This window comes from Nicotiana sylvestris, chromosome 11 (genome assembly GCF_000393655.2).
Source record: "Nicotiana sylvestris chromosome 11, ASM39365v2, whole genome shotgun sequence".
Lineage (NCBI taxonomy): Eukaryota > Viridiplantae > Streptophyta > Magnoliopsida > Solanales > Solanaceae > Nicotiana > Nicotiana sylvestris.
This window is the reverse complement of record NC_091067.1, coordinates 65,449,510-65,472,822: the sequence shown is the minus strand read 5'-3', so window position 1 is coordinate 65,472,822 and position 23,313 is coordinate 65,449,510. Positions and strand designations below refer to the sequence as shown.

Genomic DNA, 23,313 nt, shown 5'->3' with positions numbered 1-23,313 from the left:
GATAGTAAGATCTCCGACCTTGGGCAAGCCGGAGATAAAATCCAGTGAGACACTCTCTAAAGGCCTCTTTGGCTCTTCTACCTGCAATATATTTAGCTATTCTACCAATGTGATCTTGGACAATTTTTTTTGTTTTCTAAGGTAACTATGGATACTTCATATCTTTCTTGCACCGTAACGAGAATTTTTTGAACAATTATTGAACTCTTAAATTTAGTACCAACCAATCTTATATTGTTAACCATTCTAAGCGATCGATCTGAATATTCTTTGACGGTCTCAGATTCCTTTATTTTCTGCAACTCAAATTCTCTTATTAAATTCAACACTTTCATGCCCTCTATTCTTTCATCTTCTGTATATTCTTCTTTCATATAATCTCAAAACAAATGCCGATTTGAGAGCCATAACTCGTAAAGATTGTCATAGATATACCAGCAAATTAAGTTACCTTTATTTTTGATTTTCTGATTTTCTTGTCGTTGTGGCTCTTGATCTAGCCCACGATGGGATTGTCGGGAAGCGGAACAACATTGTAATCCTTTTCCATGGTCTTACAAAGATCTAAAACCTCTAAGTGAGTCTTCAATCACACTGTCCACAGTTGGTAATTTTTACCATCAAAGATTAGAGGAGTCAATTGAGAAAAATTCGTTTCAATCTCCATCTTACTCAAAAAAAAATTTACTCACTCAGATACCTTAAGAAGACGGCTCTTGATACTAATTGTTGAATTTTTTTTTAGAAGAAATTGGAAAATAACGTAGGAATTGCTAAGAGAAGTAATACTAGAATAGAAGTAGCAAATGAAACTGTGTTTCTCATTGATTAATTTCAACTTAGATACATAAAGAAAATAACTGAAAGACTTGACAAACTGCTGAAAATATGCTAAAGATAACACAAATAACAAACTCTTACTTTGAAGCCACGAAAGATTATAACAGCTAACAATAGAAATCCTAAAACCTAGCTATTGATGGGCTAATTTTCGGCAAATTTCTTAGAGATAATGCAGTTGTCTTTTTATTTTTGCAACTTCCTAATGCATATTGTCAACAAGGAATATGAAAATACATAAGGGATAATAAGGTAAATTAGTTGGTCACATCTCAAGTGCTTTTAAGCCCAAAATATAATAAGTTTGGGTGGATAACTTATTGTTTTTGGCTTATTTTGAATTGTTTTTGGCGTAAAAGCTTTTTTTAAGTTTGTCATACATCAAAACATGTTGAAGAGTTCTTTTGAGCTAGTTTGACGAGCAGGGGCAGATGCAATAAGGATGAAGCGGTGTCATCATCGGAAATTTTTGTTAAATGTATATATAAATATTCTATAAAATACCATGTGTGACACCACTTGTCATCAAGCACTTCGAGGCGGTTTGTGTAGCGCCTGATTTTTGAAGGCAAGGTCGCGGGATCGAACATGCTTTGCAGGGTTTTTAATTCTTCATTTTTGTTATGCTTTGCGGGTTTTTTAATTCTTCATTTTTGTTTTGAGGATTTCAGCTGGGAAAAAAAAAAGACAAGTATTTGATGAAAAAGAATTTATCTCTTGAGATGGAGAGTGTTTCTTGCTGCGTTTGTTTTGTGGGGTCAAGTAAGTTAATTTGTTACTTTTTCATTATTTCATTCTTTTAGTTTTTTTTAGAATTTCTTAAAATTATTTTACTTTATGAGTGTACTCTATAAAATTATTCCGAGGTCTCAAAAGATATTTTAATTTGTAATTCAACTTAAATTTTAATAGATTATCGTAAAGCATCTTCCAAACTTTCAAAATCAAGTTCAAAATCTCAAAATTCATCTAACTTGGAAGAAGGGGTCAATGGTCGTAGCAACATCGACAAATTGAAGGAGTTAATTTAAATTCCTTAAAGGTTGACTCTGAAAAAAGATTGACAACTCAAAAATATTATCCAAATAACCATGATGTAATAAGAACAACGTATCTTCAAAAAAGTCTTTTCCAACCTCGAAATCACAATTTTTCTTAAAGAAAATTTATGATAAATTTGTTGCTTTGATCTTCAAAGGTTTGTTAAGTTGTTGGAGAATAGTGTAACCAAATATATGACTTTTTGCTTTTATTGTTACTTAATTCAAAATGAATGCATTAATCAAGGGGGAGGAAATGTGTCTTTAAGTATAAGGTTCAAATAGGGACGGATGCACCAAGGTTATGTTGAAGCAGTGTCGAAAATGTCATTTTTCACTTCTTAATGTGACACCACTTACAAAAAATCTTGCTTACGCCCCGGTTAACCAGAGCTTAAACCGATCTCGACGCCCTCTTGATATGTGAACTTACCCACCGAAATATTTGGACAAATTTGACGGCCAAATCAAGTGCTGCTTTTTCAACTCAAATAGAAAAACAAATTTCTCAAAGAAAGAAAATAAACAAATGATGCCACATGTGAAGTTTGTCAAAAGCATCTGTCATGCGACACCATTTTTTTCCAGGTTACTCCTCCTATTTTCCAACCAATCCTCGATTTGTATTCCAGCATTGAGTCCCTTTAAATTAGAAAGATTCAGAACACATGAGACCATTGGGTCGCACAGTAGACAAAAAAGTCAATTCTTCACTTTTCATAATGAGCGTGATCATATTATATGTATACATTTAAAAGTTCTTTGTGTGTATATAGATAGGTCACACCAAAAGTAATAAGTCCAATTGAACCCATAGAATGTCGTTTGTTGACATTGTACGTATTATTGCAACAATGGTCTGCCAGAGTTCAAAGAAGGAAAATGCACTAAAGAGTAGTTGTAAAGGAAGAAGAAAAGGTATTTCCTCGGTGTAATGGAAAAACAGTTCATATCCTCGTTTCCCAGTAATATGATATTCATTTTCTTTCAATGCAGTGGTTTTGGGGGCAATTGTATGGTCCTAGATAATGCAAAAGGCGCTGCATATTATGCAAAGAGTTCTTGTTTATGCGTGAAATGTAGTCACTGGTTTCAAATTTGAAAGCTATTTCTCCCAAAAGGACCACTCGAAAATGTAAGCTCCTCTTAAAAATTTCCTATCCAGCCAGCTAAATCCAGTAAGTGTGGAATGAGGTAGGTTTTTTATGCCCAAACCTCATCAAGTGAAACTCCAGGATTATCCACAATATCATCCAAAATTCCCCTATAACATTTCTGCAAAAACATATGGTCCACTTTTAAACAGGTGAATGACTTTCAACCTGGGAAAATTGCGGACTTGCAAGTCAAAACAAGAACTCCCTCTATTTCAAAAAGATTGACACTATTTTCTTATTAATCTGTTTCAAAAAAAATTATTAAGTTTCAACTTATAAAAAGCATTTATAGTCACACAAATGTTATGACAGATTTTAGACCACAAATTACAAAAGTTTTACGGTCACACAGATGCTATGGCTTATTTAGGACCACATATCTCAAAAGTCTTCCCTTCTTTATCAAAGTTTGTGTCAAGTCAACAAAGACAACCTTTCTGAAACGGAGGAAACACTCAATAATCAGATCAATGTCTGCAGCACACATAATACTAAGAGTGTCTACTTACAGATAATAGATATATCTGCATAGTAAATAAGTATTTGTCTCTAGTTTTATTCATGACATTGTCGACATGGGAGAAGACTTTGGAAATACAGAAGGAAAAGGTTACAGAAAAAAGATAACTCTTCTCTTCTGATGTACAATGGAAAAAAGTTCCCTCTATGTACAGGAACATACTATCAGAAACATAGTTACAGCCAAGCACTTATTTCTGAACCCCACTTTTACCAAGGACCTGTCTGGGTCCTTCTCAAGCATCGTCTTTTAGCTCCTCGTTGAAGGTTCATCATCTCCTGAACCTGTAACATCAAATGTAAGTAGTGTCAACTGAACTGAAGCAGCCAAAATGCCTTGACAAACTCAATTTTGAAATTTGTTAAACTAGTAGAAAAAGCAAAGCAACGTTGAGCCTCAACATATAAAGATACAGGTGGGAGAAATGGGGCCAGCCCATGTGGATTAGACAGTGAAATCGCCAAGGTAGATAGTAATTTGTATGGATGGAATTGATGTACTAGCAGAAATAGGACTTTTCAGACACTTCAAACTTTTATTAGGAAAATTTTGAAGTCTAGCATGGTAAAAACAGAAGTGACACATAAGTTTATCATCAGTTTTAGCATAAGAAACTAGATAGGTAAGTAAACTTTATGTAAAAGAAATAGAGCAGCCTAGCACTAAGATGGTGCTAACAGCTAAGGCTTTCTACAGGTTAGGAATCCCCCATGCAAAAACAAAAGGACAGGATTCCCATTGTACAAAGACAAATGTTTCTATGAAATCTAGCATGCTTCCTTATCTACCTTGGCAATTTCACTGTGAATGGCACGGCAAAAGATACCCTGAAAAGGTTTAAGAATGAAGACCAAATTTGGACATTGCAGAAAGAGGTGGAGCAGCTTTCTACCTCACTGTTACACATAAAAAACCTACTGCATATTGCAATTTCCCCTACTCTGCAGATTACTGCGAGTGAGACACGCATTGCAAATGACAAGCCACATAGAACAACTAATTTCGTAAGGTGCCTTGGATTTCCATAACGACTTCCATGGACAATTGGTAAGGTTGTCCCCTACACTATTGATCGTCATATAACATGAATTTAGAGGAGTCCATTCTGTTGCCTAGTCCATTCCATGCAATACCAGCTTTAGCCTTTAAAGACACTTTTTTCTAAATCTTTCAACAGGAGAGCATTCTAGGAACTTCCGAATCAAAGCAATTTTTCCTAAAACTTATAAATCAACTTCTAGCATTCCAGCATCATGAGACAAGGTTTCCTGCAGTGTTAATGAAAACCATAAAGACCATGGACAGAATATTTAATGGTAAATGTCCAATCCAAGCATCATTCCAAAACTTTGTATTCCTGCTATTACCAATATAGATCTGTGCAAGTCTCAAAAGTAGGGCAAAGGATGCAAATATTTTTCCATAAACCTAATCCATCAGTATTGTGGACTAAAACCCTATGTTGCTCGAACTCTCCGAAAATGTGGCCGGATACGTGTCGGATCCTCCAAAAGTAGTGCATTTTTAAAGGATCCGACATGGGTGCGGCTACATTTTGGAGAGTCCGTGCAACATAGCTAAAACTAGCAAAGTTTATTAAAAAAATCATGTTGAACCCGTCAAGCCCTAGGGCCTTTACACCCTCAGAGCTTCTAATGATTTCTTCCACTTCCCCCTCTAAGAAAGGCATTTGTAGCCACTCCTTATGCACTTCTGATAATCTGGGACAATTTGATGGCCTCCACTCCTCCTTCTCCTTATACAGATTGTCATAAAAGTTGATCATCTCTCTCTTGATAGTTTTCTGGTCCTCCACCACCTACCTGTTCACTTTCAACTTTTTCATGGAATTGTGCCTTCTATTCGCATTTGCACCTGGTATTTTTGTCCTCAACCTTAATTCACAAGATTTTTTATCTTTGCCTCCATGAGATATCTTCAAGTTTTACCACCACCTGAAGCTCCATCACAGTGGCTGCCCTTTGTGCTAACTACTCTTCATTTAGCATACCTTCTTCTTTAGCACTTTCTAAAGCCTTTTGCTTATTCAAAACATCTCTTTCTTCTGTATAGGCAGCATTATGACTCACCATCCATGCTTTTAAGTTTTGCTTCAACATCTTTAGTTTACAGAAGCATATAATCAGGATAACCTTTAACCACAAAAGAATTCCACCAATCTTTTAGCCTTTCCAGGAACCCTTCATAATCGATCAACATGGTTTCAAACTTGAACTAGGATTTTTTCTTTCCCCATCTGCCACATTGTAATTCTTTCAGATTATGGTCTGACTAATGTTTGGTTACACTAACTTTTTAATGTTGTTGAACTGATCACCCCATTCACTGGAAAATAAGAATCTGTCAAACCTTGATACCATCTCTGAATTATCCCCCGCAGACCAAGTAAAATTTCCTCCACAAAGATACAGGTCAAATAAGTTTCACTCTTGAATAAAATCCTAGAAGTCTTGCATTTCTGAAGTGTCTTTGCTATTCTCTCCCTTCTAATGTATCTAGCAACATTTAAATCACTTGTCATCATCAACGGTAGTTGCCTGAAACCTCTAGTTGCTGCGAGCAAACCATAATCCCCTTCTAAGTACCTTCCGGTGAGGACCATAGATAGCTGAAATGGTCCATTTAAAATCACTGACAGAGCTTGTCAATAATGAGCAGTTACCCCTGACACGATCAACTGCTTCCCATAGTCTCTTATCCCATAAAATAATCACACCTCTTGATGTTGATAGCCTCAAACACTCCTAATTTATCTGTTAGGCCAAATTTGTCTTGTCATTTTCACTCTCCAATGTTGCATTTTAGTCCCTTGAAAGCAACACAAGTAGCTTTCCAGCTATTAACTAGAGACTTTGTAACCCTCCTCTTCCTACTACAGTTTAGACCCCCCACATTCCAACTAATAATTTTAACCTAAATCCTGGTGCAATTTTACCCCATCTTTTCTCTTCCGAATCCCCATAATCGATGTTAAAAACCAAATATTTAAGTTCCCTAAGACCAATTTGTTTCTATTGAACCGGAGTTCTGCATTGTATGAGACTTGATTAAATTTGTAATTTTTCAATTATGATTAAAAAATACGATAGATAATACCATGCAATTAAAAGTTAATAAAATCAAATAGTATTGAACAATGAAAGAATTTCAAGTAACGAATAAATAAACTTACTCACAAGAAAAATAATAAAAATTATTATAAAATTCTAGAGATAAAACTTATCTGAATTTGAGAAGAGAAAGTATCTTCTAAATTATGATGAGAAAATTCATACAAATAGTAAAACAAAACTAAAACCATAATACATAAAGTCAAAAATAAAAAGTTATAGAACAATGAATGAATTTCAAGTAAAAGAGTAATAAATTAATCACCAACTTTCTCAGGAGTAAGAAATCTATATTATCCATGTTATATTATATAAGGTAATAAGCAAGGACATTAAATCTAAAGGCAAACTAACAAAAAATTCAAATGATAGTGCAATAATACTGAGCAACGAATAAAGCAATATTCTTTTGAGCCGAGGATCTTTTCGAAACAGCCTCTCTACCTTCATTAGGTAGGGGTAAGGTCTATGTACACTTCACCCTCCCCAGACCCAACTTGATGGATTTCACTAGGCTTGTTGTTGTTGTAACGAATAAAGCAATAAGGATAATCGAGGAACAAAAGGAGAAAAAATGGTACAAAATATAAAATGGTATGATTTAGTAAATCAGAAAGTGTATTTGATTTATAATGACAAAAATAATACATATGTAAAACATCACGTAACTTAAATCTTAATAGATAAAGTCAAAAACAAAAAATATTAGGCAATGAAAGAATACAAAGCAATAAAGCATAATTTTAAATGATAGTTGACTTTAATAATTAAATCTTAAAAGTCAAAATTTTAATAAAAAGTCAAAGAAGAAGAAAAACTTATATTTCTAGGCATATAATACAAAACTACCAATTATTAAAAGAATTGGTACATTTATAACTACAGTCAAACCTCTCTATAACAGCCTCGTTTGTTCCGGATAGTTTTGGTTGTTATAGCGAGGTACTGTTATAGAGAACATATATTATAACATAACATGAAAGTTGGTTCCGAAAAAAGCTTGGCTTTTATAGTGAAGTGTTGTTACATAGAGATGTTATAAAGAGCTCTGACTGTAACAGAGAAAAAAATAATTTATATTTTGGACGAATTCAAATGAAGATGTACAATGGAAAAAAAGTTTCAAGAAAAAAATTTTAGGAGTAAAAAAAATTGATATCTTTATCTATATCATATTAAAAAGAGAGAATTAACAAAAATACCAAGCTAATAAAACGTCATAATAACAAATGAAAAAATACTAAATATAGTAGATTATGTAATAAAAAAAAGTGAGGAACTGAAAAGTTATTCGATGACCATATAAATCTTTTTCTAATTTCATAAGATGTTCTTATTGGGCATGTTTCACCGGATAAAAGAAAGGAAATTGAAATTTAATTCAAGAAATATGATATAATATGGTCAAACAAATCAGATCACACAACATGATTTATATTCTCCGCGCATCGCGCGGGTGCTATACTAGTGAGAATAACACAATGGGCTGTCATCTCTAGCAACTAAATCTATACAACTGCCCGTCTCTAGTTTTTCAGTTACTTCGAAGTTCAGAAATCTTTCATTAGTTAGGCCATTTCTCTGTGAGGTAGGAGCTCGGACATACCGGAATGAGTTGTCCAGGAACCATTCGTATTAGTACCGGGAGCTATGTTAATGACATCGTCGCACTTAGGCTTGTGAAATTTCCACCGTCACTGGGTCCAACCTGGGCTCATTAAAGATTGCATTCTGATGGGCCAAAACAAAATCAGACAAGTAGTCCCCTTTCTCAATTAAAACAGCATTCGCTAGCCTAACATTCAAGGCCCATAGTAAGAGAACTGGGGTCCTTTGGGCAAGCATGCTTATGACGTGTATGGTCAATGAGATTGTTTTTTCTTTGTGAGCAAAGAACCCACACTTCTTTGTGAGCAAAAAAATCACACCGTATTTTCAGACCAATGAAAATGCTTGAAAATGATTTTAAAGTAACTGCCACCCTAAAAGAAACTACAGGCTGATAGAAGAAGTTTCGAAATGGGTACACATGTAAGTAACGCAGAAAATTGTAACAGACGTTCTATGCACTAAATAAAAATATACTAGTCATACACAGAGATGACAGGATTCTAATGAATATAATGCATTTTGGTCTGGTACCAATGTGATGGTATCAGTCATGACTACATTATATCTGTGATCCAAAATCAAGCAGACATGACTACATGATTCACCAAGACTTGTTCACTTTTCCCTTCAAGAAAGTAGATAAAGCATGAGGGGTTTGACTTAGAAGTAAGAGGAAAACAATAATTTGAAGTACCCGATTCTTCTGCATTTCCATCATCTCTGCCTGCAGCAACACAGTCTAGTTAGTGATGCATCATCAAGAAGTGGCTATGCATGGATTCACTGAACAAAAGGTCACCTGTTTCTTCCGCAATTCTTCGTTTTCTTCTTTAAGTTTTGCAACTTCTGCTTCTAGCTCCATTGTGTAGGCCTACAGTATGTTAAACAGGTGGATCAGCAGTGATGAAAGTATAAACCATATTAAATAAGTGTTATGCTGGTAAGTATAGGAATCTGGCAGTATGTTAAACAGGTGGATCAGCAGCGATGAAAGTACAAACCATTTTAAATAAGTGTTATGCTGGTAAGTAGAGGAATTTGGTAGGGGCAGATTCGATGTTTGCTATATTTATGAAGATTAAAGCACAAGGTTTTGAGAAATTTAAAATTTGTGATTGCTCTCTAAAGCACACATTCTCTAAAGCTTCTCATGAAGTGTATCCTGTCATGTCTTGCCACATCAGATAGCTATCATATTACCGTTCTGCTATATAAGATATCCAATCTTTTTGTGGAGTTGAAAGATCCATCATGGCCATCGATAATAAAGCAGAATGTTTGTTTAGAAACATCTTTCTTGTGTGGGTTGGGGTGGGGTGGGGTGGGGTGGGGGAGGGAGTTAGAGGCACTATTAATGATCATTTTTCTACACCTTCCAAACAACACAACGGATGACAGATAGAGGACACGGTTTTCTTTGGTAAGTGTAGCAAACCAGAGTAACAACAACAATAACCCAATAAAATCCCACAAGTGGGGTCTAGGGTGATCAAATTGAGAGTTCGCTTTGCCAGTCCATGTAGTATGTACGCAGACCTTACCCCTACCTCAAAGGAGTAGAGAAGCTTTTTCCAGAAGACCCTCGGCTCAAGATAATAAGAAAAACAAAAAGGAGAGAATATTAGTTTCACCACAGAGATCATAGGAAAAATAGGAACATAAAATGCAGAAGGAAAAATGCAAAACAAAAATAACGGCTAGTAAATAGGTCCTACACCGAAAAGAGAAAATAGTACGACACGACAATGCCCCTAGCTATTTCAGACAAAAACCCTACCAGACTAGGCTCACAACAGTACAAGGTAACGCAAGACTCAGCTACATCCTAGCCTACAACCGTAATACTCGACCTCCATAACTTCCTATCAAGTGTCATGTCCTCGGAAATCTGAAGTCTCGTCATATCCTGCCTGATCACTTCTCCCCAATACTTCTTAGGCCGCCCTCTACCTCTTCTCGTGCCCTCCACAACCAGTCGTTCACAGCTCCTTACTGGAGCATCTGGGCTTCTCTTCTGTACATGTCCGGACCATCTGAGTTTCGCTTCCCGCATCTTGTCATCAATGGGAGCTACGTGCACCTTCTCTCGAATATCATCATTTCTAATCTTGTCCATCCTAATGTGCCTGCACATCCACCTCAACATCCTCATTTCTGCTACTTTCATCTTTTGGATATGTGAGTTCTTAACAGGCCAACACTCAGCCCCATACATCATGGCCGGTCTAACCACTACTTTATAGAACTTACCTTTGAGTATCGTTGGCACTCTCTTGTCACACAAAACTACGGATGCTAACCCCCACTTCATCCATCCTACCCCAATACGGTGTGCGACATCCTCATCGATCTCCCCTCCCCCGTGGATAACCGAACCAAGGTACTTGAAGCTGCCTCTACTTGGGATAACCTGTGATTCAAGCCTCACATCCACGCCCACTTCCCCCGGCTCAGTGCTGAACTTACACTCCAGGTATTCCGTCTTTGTTCTGCTCAGCTTGAAACCTTTAGACTCAAGAGTCTGTCTCCAAACTTCTAGTCTCTCGTTAACACCGGCCCATGACTCATCAATCAGAACTATGTCATCGGCAAATAGTATGCACCATGGCACCTCCCCTTGAATATGGTTTGTTAATGCATCCATCATCAGAGCGAATAAGAACGGACTGAGTGCAGAGCCTTGGGGTAACCCCATTTCAATCGGAAAATGCTCAGAGTCGCCTCTTACTGTCCTAACCCGAGTCTTAGCCCTATCATACATGTCCCTAATCGCCATAATATAGGGAACCGACACACCTTTTGTCTCCAAGCATCTCCAGAGAACTTCTCTAGGAACTTTGTCATACGCTTTATCTAGGTCAATAAACACCATGTGTAGATCCTTCTTTCTCTCTCTGTACAATTCCACTAACCTCCTAACAAGGTGTATAGCTTTTGTGGTAGAACGACCCGGCATGAACCCGAACTGGTTGTCGGATACAGACACTGTCATCCTCACCCTCGCTTCAATGACCCTCTCCCATACTTTCATGGAATGACTCAGTAATTTAATACCCCTATAATTGTTACAACTTTGGATATCACCTTTGTTCTTATATAATGGAACCACCGTACTCCACCTCCACTCATCCGTCATCCTCTTCGCCTTAAAAATAACATTAAACAACCTAGTCAACCACTCCAAACCTGCTCTCCCTACACACTTCCAAAATTTCACCGGAATCTCGTCTGGCCCGGTTGCTCTGCCCCTACTCATCTTACGCATAGCCCCCGCAACCTCCTCAACCTCGATACGCCTGCAGTGCCCGAAGTCACGGTGACTTTCGGAATGCTCCAATTCGCCTAGCACAATATCCCGATCCCCTTTTTCATTCAGAAGTTTATGGAAGTAAGTCTGTCATCTCCTCTTAATCTAGGCATCTTCCATCAGTATCCTAACATCTTCGTCCTTGATGCATCTCACTTGGTCCAAATCCCGAGCCTTCCTCTCTCTCAACTTGGCTAGCCGGAATAACTTCTTCTCCCCGCCCTTTTCCCCTAGTTCCTCGTATATACGACCATAAGCCGCAGTCTTTGCCTCCGTGACTAACAGTTTAGCTTCCTTCCTAGCTACCTTATATCTCTCCATGCACGCTCGCCTCTCCTCCTCACCTATGCTCCCCACTAACTTCATGTATGCTGCCTTCTTCGCTTCCACTTTACCTTGGACCACTTCATTCCACCACCAGGCTCCTTTATGCCCACCAGAGACACCAGTCGAGACCCCTAACACCTCTCTCGCAGACGCCCTTATACAGTCTGCTATTGCTGACCACATAGTGTTTGCGTCCCCACTGCTCCTCCAAGCACCCATAGCCAACAGCCGTCACTCAACTCTTGGGCTTTATCTTTAGTCAAGGCTCCCCACCTGATTCTCGGTGCTCCCCGAGCAGTCTATTTCCTCCTCTTTAACCTAATACCAATGTCTATCACCAAGAGTCTATGCTTCGTCGCGAGTGTCTCACTCGGAATCACCTTGCAGTCCTTGCATAGCACGTTGTCACACCTCCTGAGGAGGAGATAGTCAATCTAAGTCTTCGCTACCGCATTTTGAAAAGTAACAAATGCTCATTCCTCTTCGGAAATCTAGAGTTCGCAATCACCAACCCGAAAGCCTTAGCAAAGTCCAACAGCATGGTACCTCCTCCGTTCCTCTCCCCAAAACCAAAGCCTCCACGCACCTCGCCATAACAACCCGCGGTCGCCCCAATATGACCATTGAAATCCCCTCCTATGAATAGCTTCTCGGCAGGCGGAACCTGGCGCACAATCTCATCTATCCCCTCACAAAAGCATCGTTTAACCTCCTCATCTAGGCCCACATGCGACGCATAGGCGCTAATGACGTTTAGGGTGTACTCACTAACCACCAACTTAATAACCATCAATCTATCATTCACTCGTCTAACTTCGACCACAGACTCTCTAAGTTCCCTATCCACCAAGATACACACTCCGTTCTTACCTCTCTCGACCCCTGAGTACCAAAGTTTATACCCATCCGCATCCTTCGCACTCGACCCTACCCACCTTGTCTCCTGGACACACGCTATATTGACCCTCCTCTTCTGGAGAATCTTCGCCAACTCTATAGACTTACCTGTCAATGTGCCTACATTCCATGACCCGATTCTTAACCTATAGGCACCCTTGTTCCCTTTACTTCCCTTGCCTCCCGACCCACCCCCTAACCCCTGCCCTACCTCCCGCCCCACCCTCTGCTCCCCCTGGGATATGACTTCGCTCGACCATCCCAGACCACAGCCACTATACCTACGACAGACTAAGGGTAAAATTTAAAAGAAGAAAAAGAACGGGGACACCAGAATTTACATGGATAAAGTATCTAGTTGCTTTTTCTTCTATCTCCAAGTGTACTCATATATTCTATGTTTACGACCTTATATTATTTTTAAGATACTGAAAAAGGTTATTAGGTCATAAAACCTTGATCAACCCCTGCCCTTAACATGAGACTGCACCCACAATACCAAGCCTCTACATACCACCACACTCAACCAGTTCCCAGTAACCATATCTTTACCTGCCTACCATTGCACCTCAGCCTAGACAACTGATATATACACGGGGAGAATACCCTGGCATTGATACCACAAGGGAGAGTGTAGTACCTGGAATCAGAGTGATAACAATTATAGTAGAGATTAAATCATTTTAGCAAAAGTCCTACTAGCCTAGCTCACAGAGGCGGTCTTACCAACAAATTGCTACACTTAACATTAATTCGGAAAACCTCTCACTATAATAAACACATTTACTAAAAACATGTAACACCCTACATTATATAAGGATCAACCTCCCATACTTTGAGAAAAGAAACAAGAGAGAATTTAGCTAGAAGAAGACATTTCTATTACATATTATATTTACAAAGGTTACCAGTTGTTTTCCAACTACTACAAAAACTCCTTTAGCTTTATGTAGGATATGGAGAACTACTACAACATACAATTTGTGAATTTACATAGCATAAGTAAAACTAAAATAAACATGACAAGTGGTCTTCCACAAATAAAAGATATAAAACTTAATGCTAGATCACCTATGTTAGTTGGTGTTTCATGTGCAAAGGTTCGGGGGAAGATGTTGATCATCTCCTTTTGCATTGTCGAGTGGCTTCACGACTTTGGACTTTGGTCCTTAATTGGTTTGGAGTGCAATAGGTGATGCCGGGCACCGTGAAAGAGGTGATGCAAAATTGGGACGACATGAATAGGAAGATAAGTCCAAGGGTGTGGAAGTTTGTTCCTTTAGCTATCATGCGGGTTATATGGAAAGAGATAAATAGGAGAGCTTTTGGAAGGGTTGAGTTAGGTTTTGTAGAGTTGCAAAATAGTCTTTATCTCAAGTTTCTTTTTGGTGTATCCATGAGGTGTCTATTTGTATTGATGATTTGGCGTCTTTAGTTAAGAACCATATTTTGGTGTAGGTTCTCTTTTTCTGGTATACTACTTGCATATGAGGTTTCCCCTTCTATTAATATAATTATTTACACCAAAAAAAAAAAGAATGCTAGATAAGTAGTAGGGAATCTCTAACATTTTAGAGACTTTTAGTAATGATGGACAAGACACATGATAGAATAGAGAATCTTTTTCATGAGCTAGGGAATAAGTCATAGGATAAAGTGATCTATTATAGCAAAAAAGATATTGAATGGAGTAATTTGCATGGCATGGGATAGTGGGCTTTTTATAGCACAACAAGATATGGGATAGTGGGATTTTATGGCAAAGGGACCTAAAAGATAGTGGAAAATATGGAATAGTGAGAAATTTTAACGGTACATAATTAGACAAAGATAATAGAAAAACATGGAATAGTGGAAAGTTTTGACAAGACATGATTAGACAAAAGATGGTGATCTTGAAAGAAAGGCTTTGGATTTTAATTGGAAATTAGGGTGAGATAAAAATGGCTAAAGGGTTTAATGACTTGTGAAATATTTTAACCCGCCACTTTAGGCCATGCTTTTTTTTGTTAACCTTATTTTATTTTTCAACCCCCTTTTTTTCTTTTTGTTTGGCATCTTACCAACCTGTTTTTTTCTGCTTTTGTGAAATTTCTTTTTCCATATGATGATTCTTCTTCTATATAATTTGTTCCTCTTTTTTTTCCTTCCGTTTGGTGAAGTATTGGTTGGCATATTATCTAATCCCAACAATTTCTACTGGATCAATTTCATTTAGGTCTTGAGAGTCTTGAAAAATTTCATAAGGTGCATTGTACTCCTTACATCCTTTTACATTTTCCCATGAAGATGACTCGAAGTATGATTCCAGCTTGCTTCTTTTCGCCATATCGCATTTCGAATGCCTATTTTGTTAGACGATTATCATGTGAGCTTCATAATATGAAATGTTCAAGCTAAATGGTTCTCTCCTTAAAAATTTATAGTCAAACACTTGAAAGGTTAGAATAATATTCTTGCAGATTTTTTCAAGACCAGATGAATTTTCAAAGAAAAATCTTGTAAACAGCATAAGCCAAAACAAAGGTCAACAAGTTAGTTATTCATATTCTCAAAGGTCTCAATATCATCATCATAACCATCTCATCATCTTCCACATTTTAGTCCCAGTTGATTTATCCATCCTATTGGAGAGAGGGACTTTTATGAGCTATGGAGGTTTCGTTCTTAAACCCTTTGGTGTTAACCCAGAATATCTATTTTGCTAGGTGTTCATAGCACAGCTCAAGAATTTTCCTCAAGAGCATTTATGGTTCTTTTGGTACTTGTGTCACCAATAATATATCTTCATGGAATTTAAGTGTGATAAGTTTAGGGATTTTGAAAATTTTGAACCTTTACTTAAAATATTTCTGTTGTGGTTAAAACCTTAGAAATATGGGGGTCATTATTTTACATATTCCCCTGGATGCAAAACATTTATGTTTCATAGGCCAATAAATATTGTCAATGATGTTGTCTAAGCACTACTCCCTCGGAATAGGGATAAGGTCTGCGTACACACTACCCTCCCCAGACCCCACTAGTGGGATTTATTGGGTCGTTGTTGTTGTTGGTGGCGTTGTCTAAGCAATGCATTCAGTGTCATTTTAGTTGCGATTGTCAGTCATGATCTTGGATTTGGAAGAAGATATTTTTTGAGTAATAAGATTTTATTAACGTTTGGGCAAAACGTGCTCGTACACAAGAAGCATACCCAAAACAATGTAGAAACTTATAAACATAGATGATTTTCTATGAACGACACCCAATCTTCTATATATTCAGGAACCCACTGGGCGCACCAAAAAGAAATGAAGGAAAAGAGGCTACGCGTAACTGTACAACAATCATCTCAACACCCTAAAAAATTCTCCTATTTCTATCCTTCCAAACAACCCACATAAGCATTAGCGGCGCAATCTTCCACACCGTGTGTCGTCTCTTTCTACCATTATTCCAGCAGAACATTAACTCCTTCATGGTGCCTGTCATCACCCAATATATACCAAACCATCTTAACATTTCCCACCACAATCTCGATGCTACCGGACAGTATATGAGTAAGTGATCGACGTCTTCACCCGAAACCTTACACATAAAGCACCAACTAACATAATTAACCTTCCTTCTTCTCAAGTGTTCATCCGTGAAGATCACTGTTCTTATTGCTAATCATGCGAAAAAGCAGACCTTTCTTGGAATATTTGGGATCCAAATTGAACTGTGGAAAGACAACTTCCTTCCTAGTCAAAAGCTTTCCATGTGGACTTAACAGAGAACACTCTATTATTCTCCAACCCTCACCTCCAAACATCAAAACTATCATCTGGTGTACAGTGTACTTTGTCTGTGGAGTAACTCGATCAAACTTTGAAACTCTACCACCTCCCAGTGCTGAAAGTTGGAAGAAGAATATTATGAAGCTCAAAGAACAATCTTCCAACAAAATAGGTGCATCGTAAATGAGATATGGCCAAAAGAAAAAAGAAGATGGAATTATACTTCGAGCCATCCTCATCGGGAAATGTAAAAGAAACACTTAGGGGTCGTTTGGTTGGAAAACGATTTATACCGGTATAAGTTATGCTGGTATAAGTTATATTGGGATAAGTTATGCTGGGATTAGTTATGCTGGGATTGTTGTTTATTCATTGTTTGGTATGTTGTATTAAGAATGGCAATTGCATAATTTCTAAAAAGAAGGTATAAATTATACCGGTGCTAATTACCCCACCTTCTATAAGGTATAAGGTATCCCAGTGTTAAAATTAACACCGTGATAACTTATACCTGGTTTGCTAACCAAACAAAGTATTAAGGTGGTATTAAATTTTTATACCACCCTTATACCTTCTTATACCTTATACCAAACGACTCATTAAGGAGTACAATGCAAACAACAACTACACGTCAGTCCCAAACAAGTTGGGGTCTGCGATATGAATCTTCATTCCGTCATTGAGCTCCACTCATATCATCATCATTACCAAAATAAATTGTAAGGCCCCGTAAAATTTCGTCAAGGAATTTAAGGTTTTATGGTGCCGAAGTAGGCAAACGTGTCGGAAAGTTGTAGAAAATTTCGCGGCGAGGGTTGTGCAATGCATTGTGGAGTTGGTGGAAATTTTTGCAGAACATGGCGTTATAGCGGTCCACTATGCGACCGCAGAACTATTCTGCTGGCCACAGATCCGTCGCAGAGTGAACCAGGTGAAACTTATTTTGAAGGTCATTCCGTGGTCCATTATGCGACTGCATAACCGTTTCGCAGGCCGCACATTCGTCGCAGAATCAACATGAGAATTTTCGGAGGGAGATTTCGCGGTGCGTTATGTGGTCGCATAACTGATCAGCGAACAACAAATCTGTTGCAAACTAGGCCAGGCTAGCCCAATTTTGGAGGACGATTTCGAGGTCCCCTTCGCAAACCGCAAACATGTTCTGCAGTGCATTCTCCGATCGCAGATTGGGTTCAAAACGTCCATTTCGTGTATTTTATAATCCGACCCTATTTTGATTAAATCCATTGAGGCTCATTTTGAAGGCAAAAATCAAGCATTTTAGAGAGAGGTGAGAGCTAGCTAGGGAGAAAAGGTGAAGCTCAATCACTTCAACACTCCACTCTTTGATCAAGCTTTGGAAATTCAAGCGGAGAACACACAAGGTTTTCTTCTAATAGGTTAGGTTCTACCCCTAGCTCTCAATTCCGAAGTTGGGCTGAATATAGGTAGTGGGAAGTATAATTCATGAGAGTATGAGTTGGTCATTTGTGCATGCATGTACCAATCGAGAAGGTGGGGAGGTTGTTGAACTAATATTGGTGAGCTATTGATGTGGGAATTGGTTGTGGGGTGAAGGATTACCACCATAGGACCTTGTAATCAAATTTGCACATCTAGTGTTTGATGAAATGCCGAAGTGAGATGAACCTATGGGCACCCTCCTAATTATGGTTCGATTTTGTTATGTCTCTAAAGATTGAAATCGCTAGGAGTTTTGGAACATTGTAGTAATTTTAAGGAAAGCTCATTGAGGTATGTTGGCTGAACTCTTTCTGTAGAATCGGATTCCACGAAAGACTTCGGTTATGGTTTGATCAAGTTCCTATTTCCATCATTTCAGTTTGTTCCATGGTAGCTTATCCAAAGACTTATGACTTGATTCATATTCTAATTGTAAAACGTTATGCTCCTCTTTTATGCCTATTCCCAAGGTGTTTTGAATTCTTATATGCTTATGAGCTGAAGATATGATTCTTTTCTCAATGTTTCAAATACCTTTAAATGTTTTAAGATGATCCTTGAAGAGGTAATGAAAGAAAGAAAGTATGAAATATGAAATGCGGCCATCATGCCAAAAATGATGATTTACATATGAGGCCAAGAGTGCCACTGAAAATGAAAGGAAGTATGAAAGGTTATGAAAAGTATATGATCCTTTTTATGATAAATGTTTTTGCGATTGTCATTAGGTCACCGAGGAAGGCTGGGTTAATAATGCCCAAGCCCGAAACTTCACCTGCCGGTGTAAGGATTGATTGAGGAACAAGTTCCCATTATACTATATTGAGATTATTCCCCTTGATTGGGATGAGTTGATAGCCAGCAAGGACAATGTCGACCCACACAGCATTGTGGTGAGACGACTTAGCCGATTGGGCGGAGATCGGATGCCACGTCGCGCACATGATGGTGTTGTGTTTCTATGTCAATCCTCATACTTTGGGGAGAGATGGCTTAGCCGGTTGGGCAGTGATCGGACTCCATGCCATGGGCATGGTGGTGTTTGGTACTAAGGATCTCCAAACCAAAAATGGAATTGTTTACTTGAGGCCTTATTTTGTTTTAACTTGGCATTTAAATATTATTGAATTATCTAAATGTTTCCATATTTCTCTCATATTATGTTGGCATCCCATTCCATGAGAGGGTGTTTAGCTTTATATACTAGTACTATTCCATGTGTACTAACGTCTCTTGTGCCGGGGACGCTGTATCTTTAATGAATGCAGGTGGTTCCACAGCAGGCGGCATCGATCATTGCTAGCAGTACACCCTCTTCTAAGTTGATTTGGTGAACCCCACTTCCTCTCGGGGCCTTGTGTCTTTTGATCCTTATACATTGTATTTTGAGGTATAGCCAGGGCCTTGCCACCGACACTTTCATACTACTCTTCTAATCCATTTAGAGGCTCTGTAGACATAGTGTGGGTTGTGTTTTGATTTGGAAAATAGACTATAAATGTTGTAGTTATCGCATGTTCCACTTTTTAATATAAATGTGTAATCTTTCGGAAATTGTAAATGAAGCCCCCTTTAAGTAATGAAAGATGATGTTGCACACTTTATCTTGTTCACATGTCTATCTCTTGTTATTAATTCTCAAATAATTCTTGGGTAAGGTTGGGTAAGAGGCATCAAGTAGGCTTGCTTGACTGGGATATCTCGGCTGAGTGCCGGTTGCGCTCTCCAAGGTTGGGGCATGAAATAAATAAAAGTTCTAGTAATGAGGATTCATCATGAATTGGCAAGTTTTAAGGAGTACAATGCATCTCACAAAAATTTTCAAGACTTCAAACAAAAATGATCCAGCAGAAATTGTTGAGATCAGATTAAACTTGTCAACCAATACTTCAGCAGAAGGAAGGAAAGAACAATGAGCAAATTAAATGGAAGAAGAACCATCATAGCACAAAGATGTTTCACAAGATCAGAAAAAAGGAGGTTGAAAAATAAAACAAGGTTCAAAGAAAAGAAAGAAGATTTCACAAGTTTACAAATCCTTTTTTATCATAACATAATTTTCTCATTAAACTCCAAAGCCTTTCTTTCAAGACCCCCATGTTTTGTCTAACTATGTCTTCTCAAAATTTTCCACTATCTCATATTTTTCCTCTATCTTTTGTCTAACCATGTATTGTCAAAATTTCCCACTATTCCATATGTTTCAACTATCTTTCGGTTCCATTTTCCATAAAAACCCACATCCCATGTCTTGTTTTGCCATAAAAATCCAACAATCCATGCCATGCAAATCGCTTTATACCATGTCTTGTTTGCTGTAAAATCACTCTATCCTATGACTTGTTGCCTAGCTCATAACTATATCCATGTAATGGTGGGCTCAAGGAACTAAAAGCCATTTATCACAGCCCCAGAGCCCGTAACAACAATTAGGACGAAACGTTTGATTGGCAAACTTTTATACACACCAGAGGAGAAAATGATAACATTCCTTGTCCAGGAACATGCATCTTTCCCTTCTGGATTTTTGGTGGTTGAAGAGAAATAACCCTCCACAGACAATTTCTTTTACATGATTTGCATAGAGAGTAAATTTAGTTTCAGCAGAATGGATGAATGAGTTATATCCATCAAATGCACCATATATGGATACGGCATATGGCTAGCAAAACAGGAAGTTGCATATGGTCAGCAAAACAGGAAGTTCAAAAATATTGGGTAAGCAAGTTCTGTGACAGCTTAATTATGAATCGAATAAGATAGAAGCATAATGAACTGTTCTGATCAACTCGAGGGGTATGTTTTCTCTCAACTGGATCACAAAGTAGTTGCGAAAGAACAAAATGAACAAGCATTGGTTCGCCCATGCCAGTGAAATGATGATACATAAGCTTTCCCAAGACACACATACCAGTCCCATGTAACAACAACAACGCCTCAGTCCCAAACAAGTTGGGATTGGCTATATGAATCCTCATTTCTCCATTTAAACTCAACACATATCATCATCATACAAAATATCTACCAGTCCCACGCATCTCAATTTATAATCTTGAAGAGATTAGGTGAAAATATACACTTCAACAAGTGAAAAAAACCACCGATGTTGCAGAAATATATTGACTAAATCCTGGGTAAATGACAGAAATTTCACTATGAACTATTAAAGAGCAGATTTATTGGGCTCTAGCATACACTTGGTGGGAATAGATCACATACCAATTCCCTTCCAAGTAAGCTAGGTATACACATGCATGGAGACATTAAAAGCTTTGAGCCTATATGTAAGATCCAAGGGATATTACCTGCTTCCGAGCTCTAGATCTTGCAGCAGACTCTCTATTTTTTATCATTCTCCTCTGCCTCCTTTCAACAACTTTCTCCACAGCACCGCCTTTCCTGCCCCTTAAACCACCACTAAAGACATAAGGTACTGGAGATATCGAAGATGTATCTCCATTACTCTTCCCAAGTCCATCTGATGAAACTGCTGGAGATCCTGTTGCGCCAGTTACACCTCCAGCTCCAAAACCAACCATATTCATTCCTCCACCCGTCAAAGCAGCAGTTTGAACCAAACTACTACCAAGTGCTGGATCAGAAATACCAACAATCCCACCCCTCATCCCTGGACTGCCTAATTGACCACTAGTTGGGATGGCCATGGGAGCACCATAAGCCAAACCAGGTTGCTTAGGAAAAAGGGGTTGCTGCTGCTGTTGTTGCTGTTGCTGTGGCTGCTGCTGCAGTTGCATTGTTCCTTGCTGTTGTTGCACAGATATGATCCCATTCACATTCAGTGGTAAATTACCGGACTGAACACCAATTCCACTATTATTATCGATGTTCCTACTAGCCACCATAGCTGTATTCCCATTGCTCTGTTGATATCCAAATCCCACTCCAAGACTATGTCCAGCATGTGACATATCACCAAAGACCCCAACATTACTAGCTTTTGCAGCCAACTGTGCATCTTCTCTCACAACACCAGCTCTAACCAAGAAATCTTCAAGTGTCATCTCTCCTAAAGTCTGTTGCCTACGAGGCATGTTCGATAACCCCACATCACCATTTCCATCCTTTCCACTACAATACTCTTTTGACATATCCCTCCACACTTCATCAACAGTCTTCTGACTCAGTGTCCTCGGTAAAGTTAAAGACCCTTGCCTCTGTAAATTCCCACCTGGAACACCCACTTCTTGTCCACCAACCCCAGAAGTTCCCATGTTCTGACTCTCTTCTGCACTCCATATGTTCTTTAACAACTCATCCATGTTCATTGACCCAAAATCCTTTCCACTCCCTCTCAGAAACTCATCAAAAGTCAGTGAATAAACAGACGACTGCCGCACCAATGGAACACCAGCACCACCACTTCCACTCTCCCCCGGTGGCTCATTTCCATAGTTCTTTATATTCAAATTACTCCCCATTTACCTAAAAACTCGAGTCCTGCTTCTAGCGCTGAACCAGCGATAGGAAAAACACTCAACTTTAGATCAAAATCTATCTATTTCGTCTTGAATTTGCCTAACTAGGCAACTAGCTTTTCGCCTTCAGCTTTTGAGCATTAAATTTCAACCACAAGCACTAACTCACGGGCTTTGACTTTTATGGCCAACTCTCCCCCAATAGTACTTCAAAGTTCACTCCTCTATTCAAATTCAAGTACCTGGTTAGATCAATAAAAAGTTACTTCACCTCAAACTCACCAACCCCAGATCAGAAAAATCCTCTAGCAGTGAAAAACTCTACTTGAAATTGGCTGCAGTTTTATATAAGAACAAGAACCCCAGAGTACAAAGACCCTTTCAACCTATATAGTAGCTGCGCACATGCTTTCGGATGTGTGTCTAAAAATACAAAAAACTAACAAAGAAAGAGTTCAACTTCAAGAAAGGACAATCAAGCAGATATCCAGTTGAAAAACAAAGCTAATCTTTGACTACTTAGTATTTATTGGTCCGTGCCGAAAATGTGTGTCATACTTCCCTTTAAAATTTGTATGTCAATCCTTATTTAAAGTTCCCCTTTTAATTTTAATAAAAACATTTATAAATAGGAGTAGGACGAGGATAATAATAGGTCTGCATTCTCGGTTTATCAGCATACCTATGATTTTGTTTAACAATCCCTTTGAGTTTATTAAACTCTGACCAAGTCTCAGTTTTATAATCAGAAACGGTCTCCATTTTATCAGCAAAATTTTTTGATAAATCAATAGGTCTAATATTTAAACCAGAAAGCTTTTT

At 38.2% G+C, this 23,313-nt stretch overlaps 1 protein-coding gene across 3 annotated transcripts; it reads right to left on the bottom strand.

Annotated features, from left to right (window-relative positions):
- Positions 1 to 3,416: 3,416 nt before the first annotated feature.
- Positions 3,417 to 22,995, bottom strand: LOC104241948 (ABSCISIC ACID-INSENSITIVE 5-like protein 5). Of its 3 annotated transcripts, XR_714848.2 has the most exons (5): positions 21,361 to 22,995; positions 9,099 to 9,170; positions 8,994 to 9,023; positions 8,295 to 8,419; positions 3,753 to 3,841 (listed from the first exon to the last, which is right to left on the bottom strand). XR_714848.2 is itself a non-coding variant. In XM_009796919.2 (4 exons), exons 1-4 carry the CDS (start codon positions 22,492 to 22,494, stop codon positions 3,767 to 3,769), a joined length of 1,311 nt encoding a protein of 436 aa, XP_009795221.1. In that variant the 5' UTR covers positions 22,495 to 22,993; the 3' UTR covers positions 3,417 to 3,766. The 3 variants fall into 3 exon arrangements, 1 of the variants encoding a protein (XP_009795221.1); XM_009796919.2 differs by lacking the exon at positions 8,295 to 8,419 and having other exon boundaries at positions 3,417 to 3,841; positions 21,361 to 22,993; XR_011403736.1 differs by lacking the exons at positions 3,753 to 3,841; positions 8,295 to 8,419; positions 8,994 to 9,023; positions 21,361 to 22,995 and adding an exon at positions 9,847 to 12,991 and having other exon boundaries at positions 9,121 to 9,170.
- Positions 22,996 to 23,313: the final 318 nt, after the last annotated feature.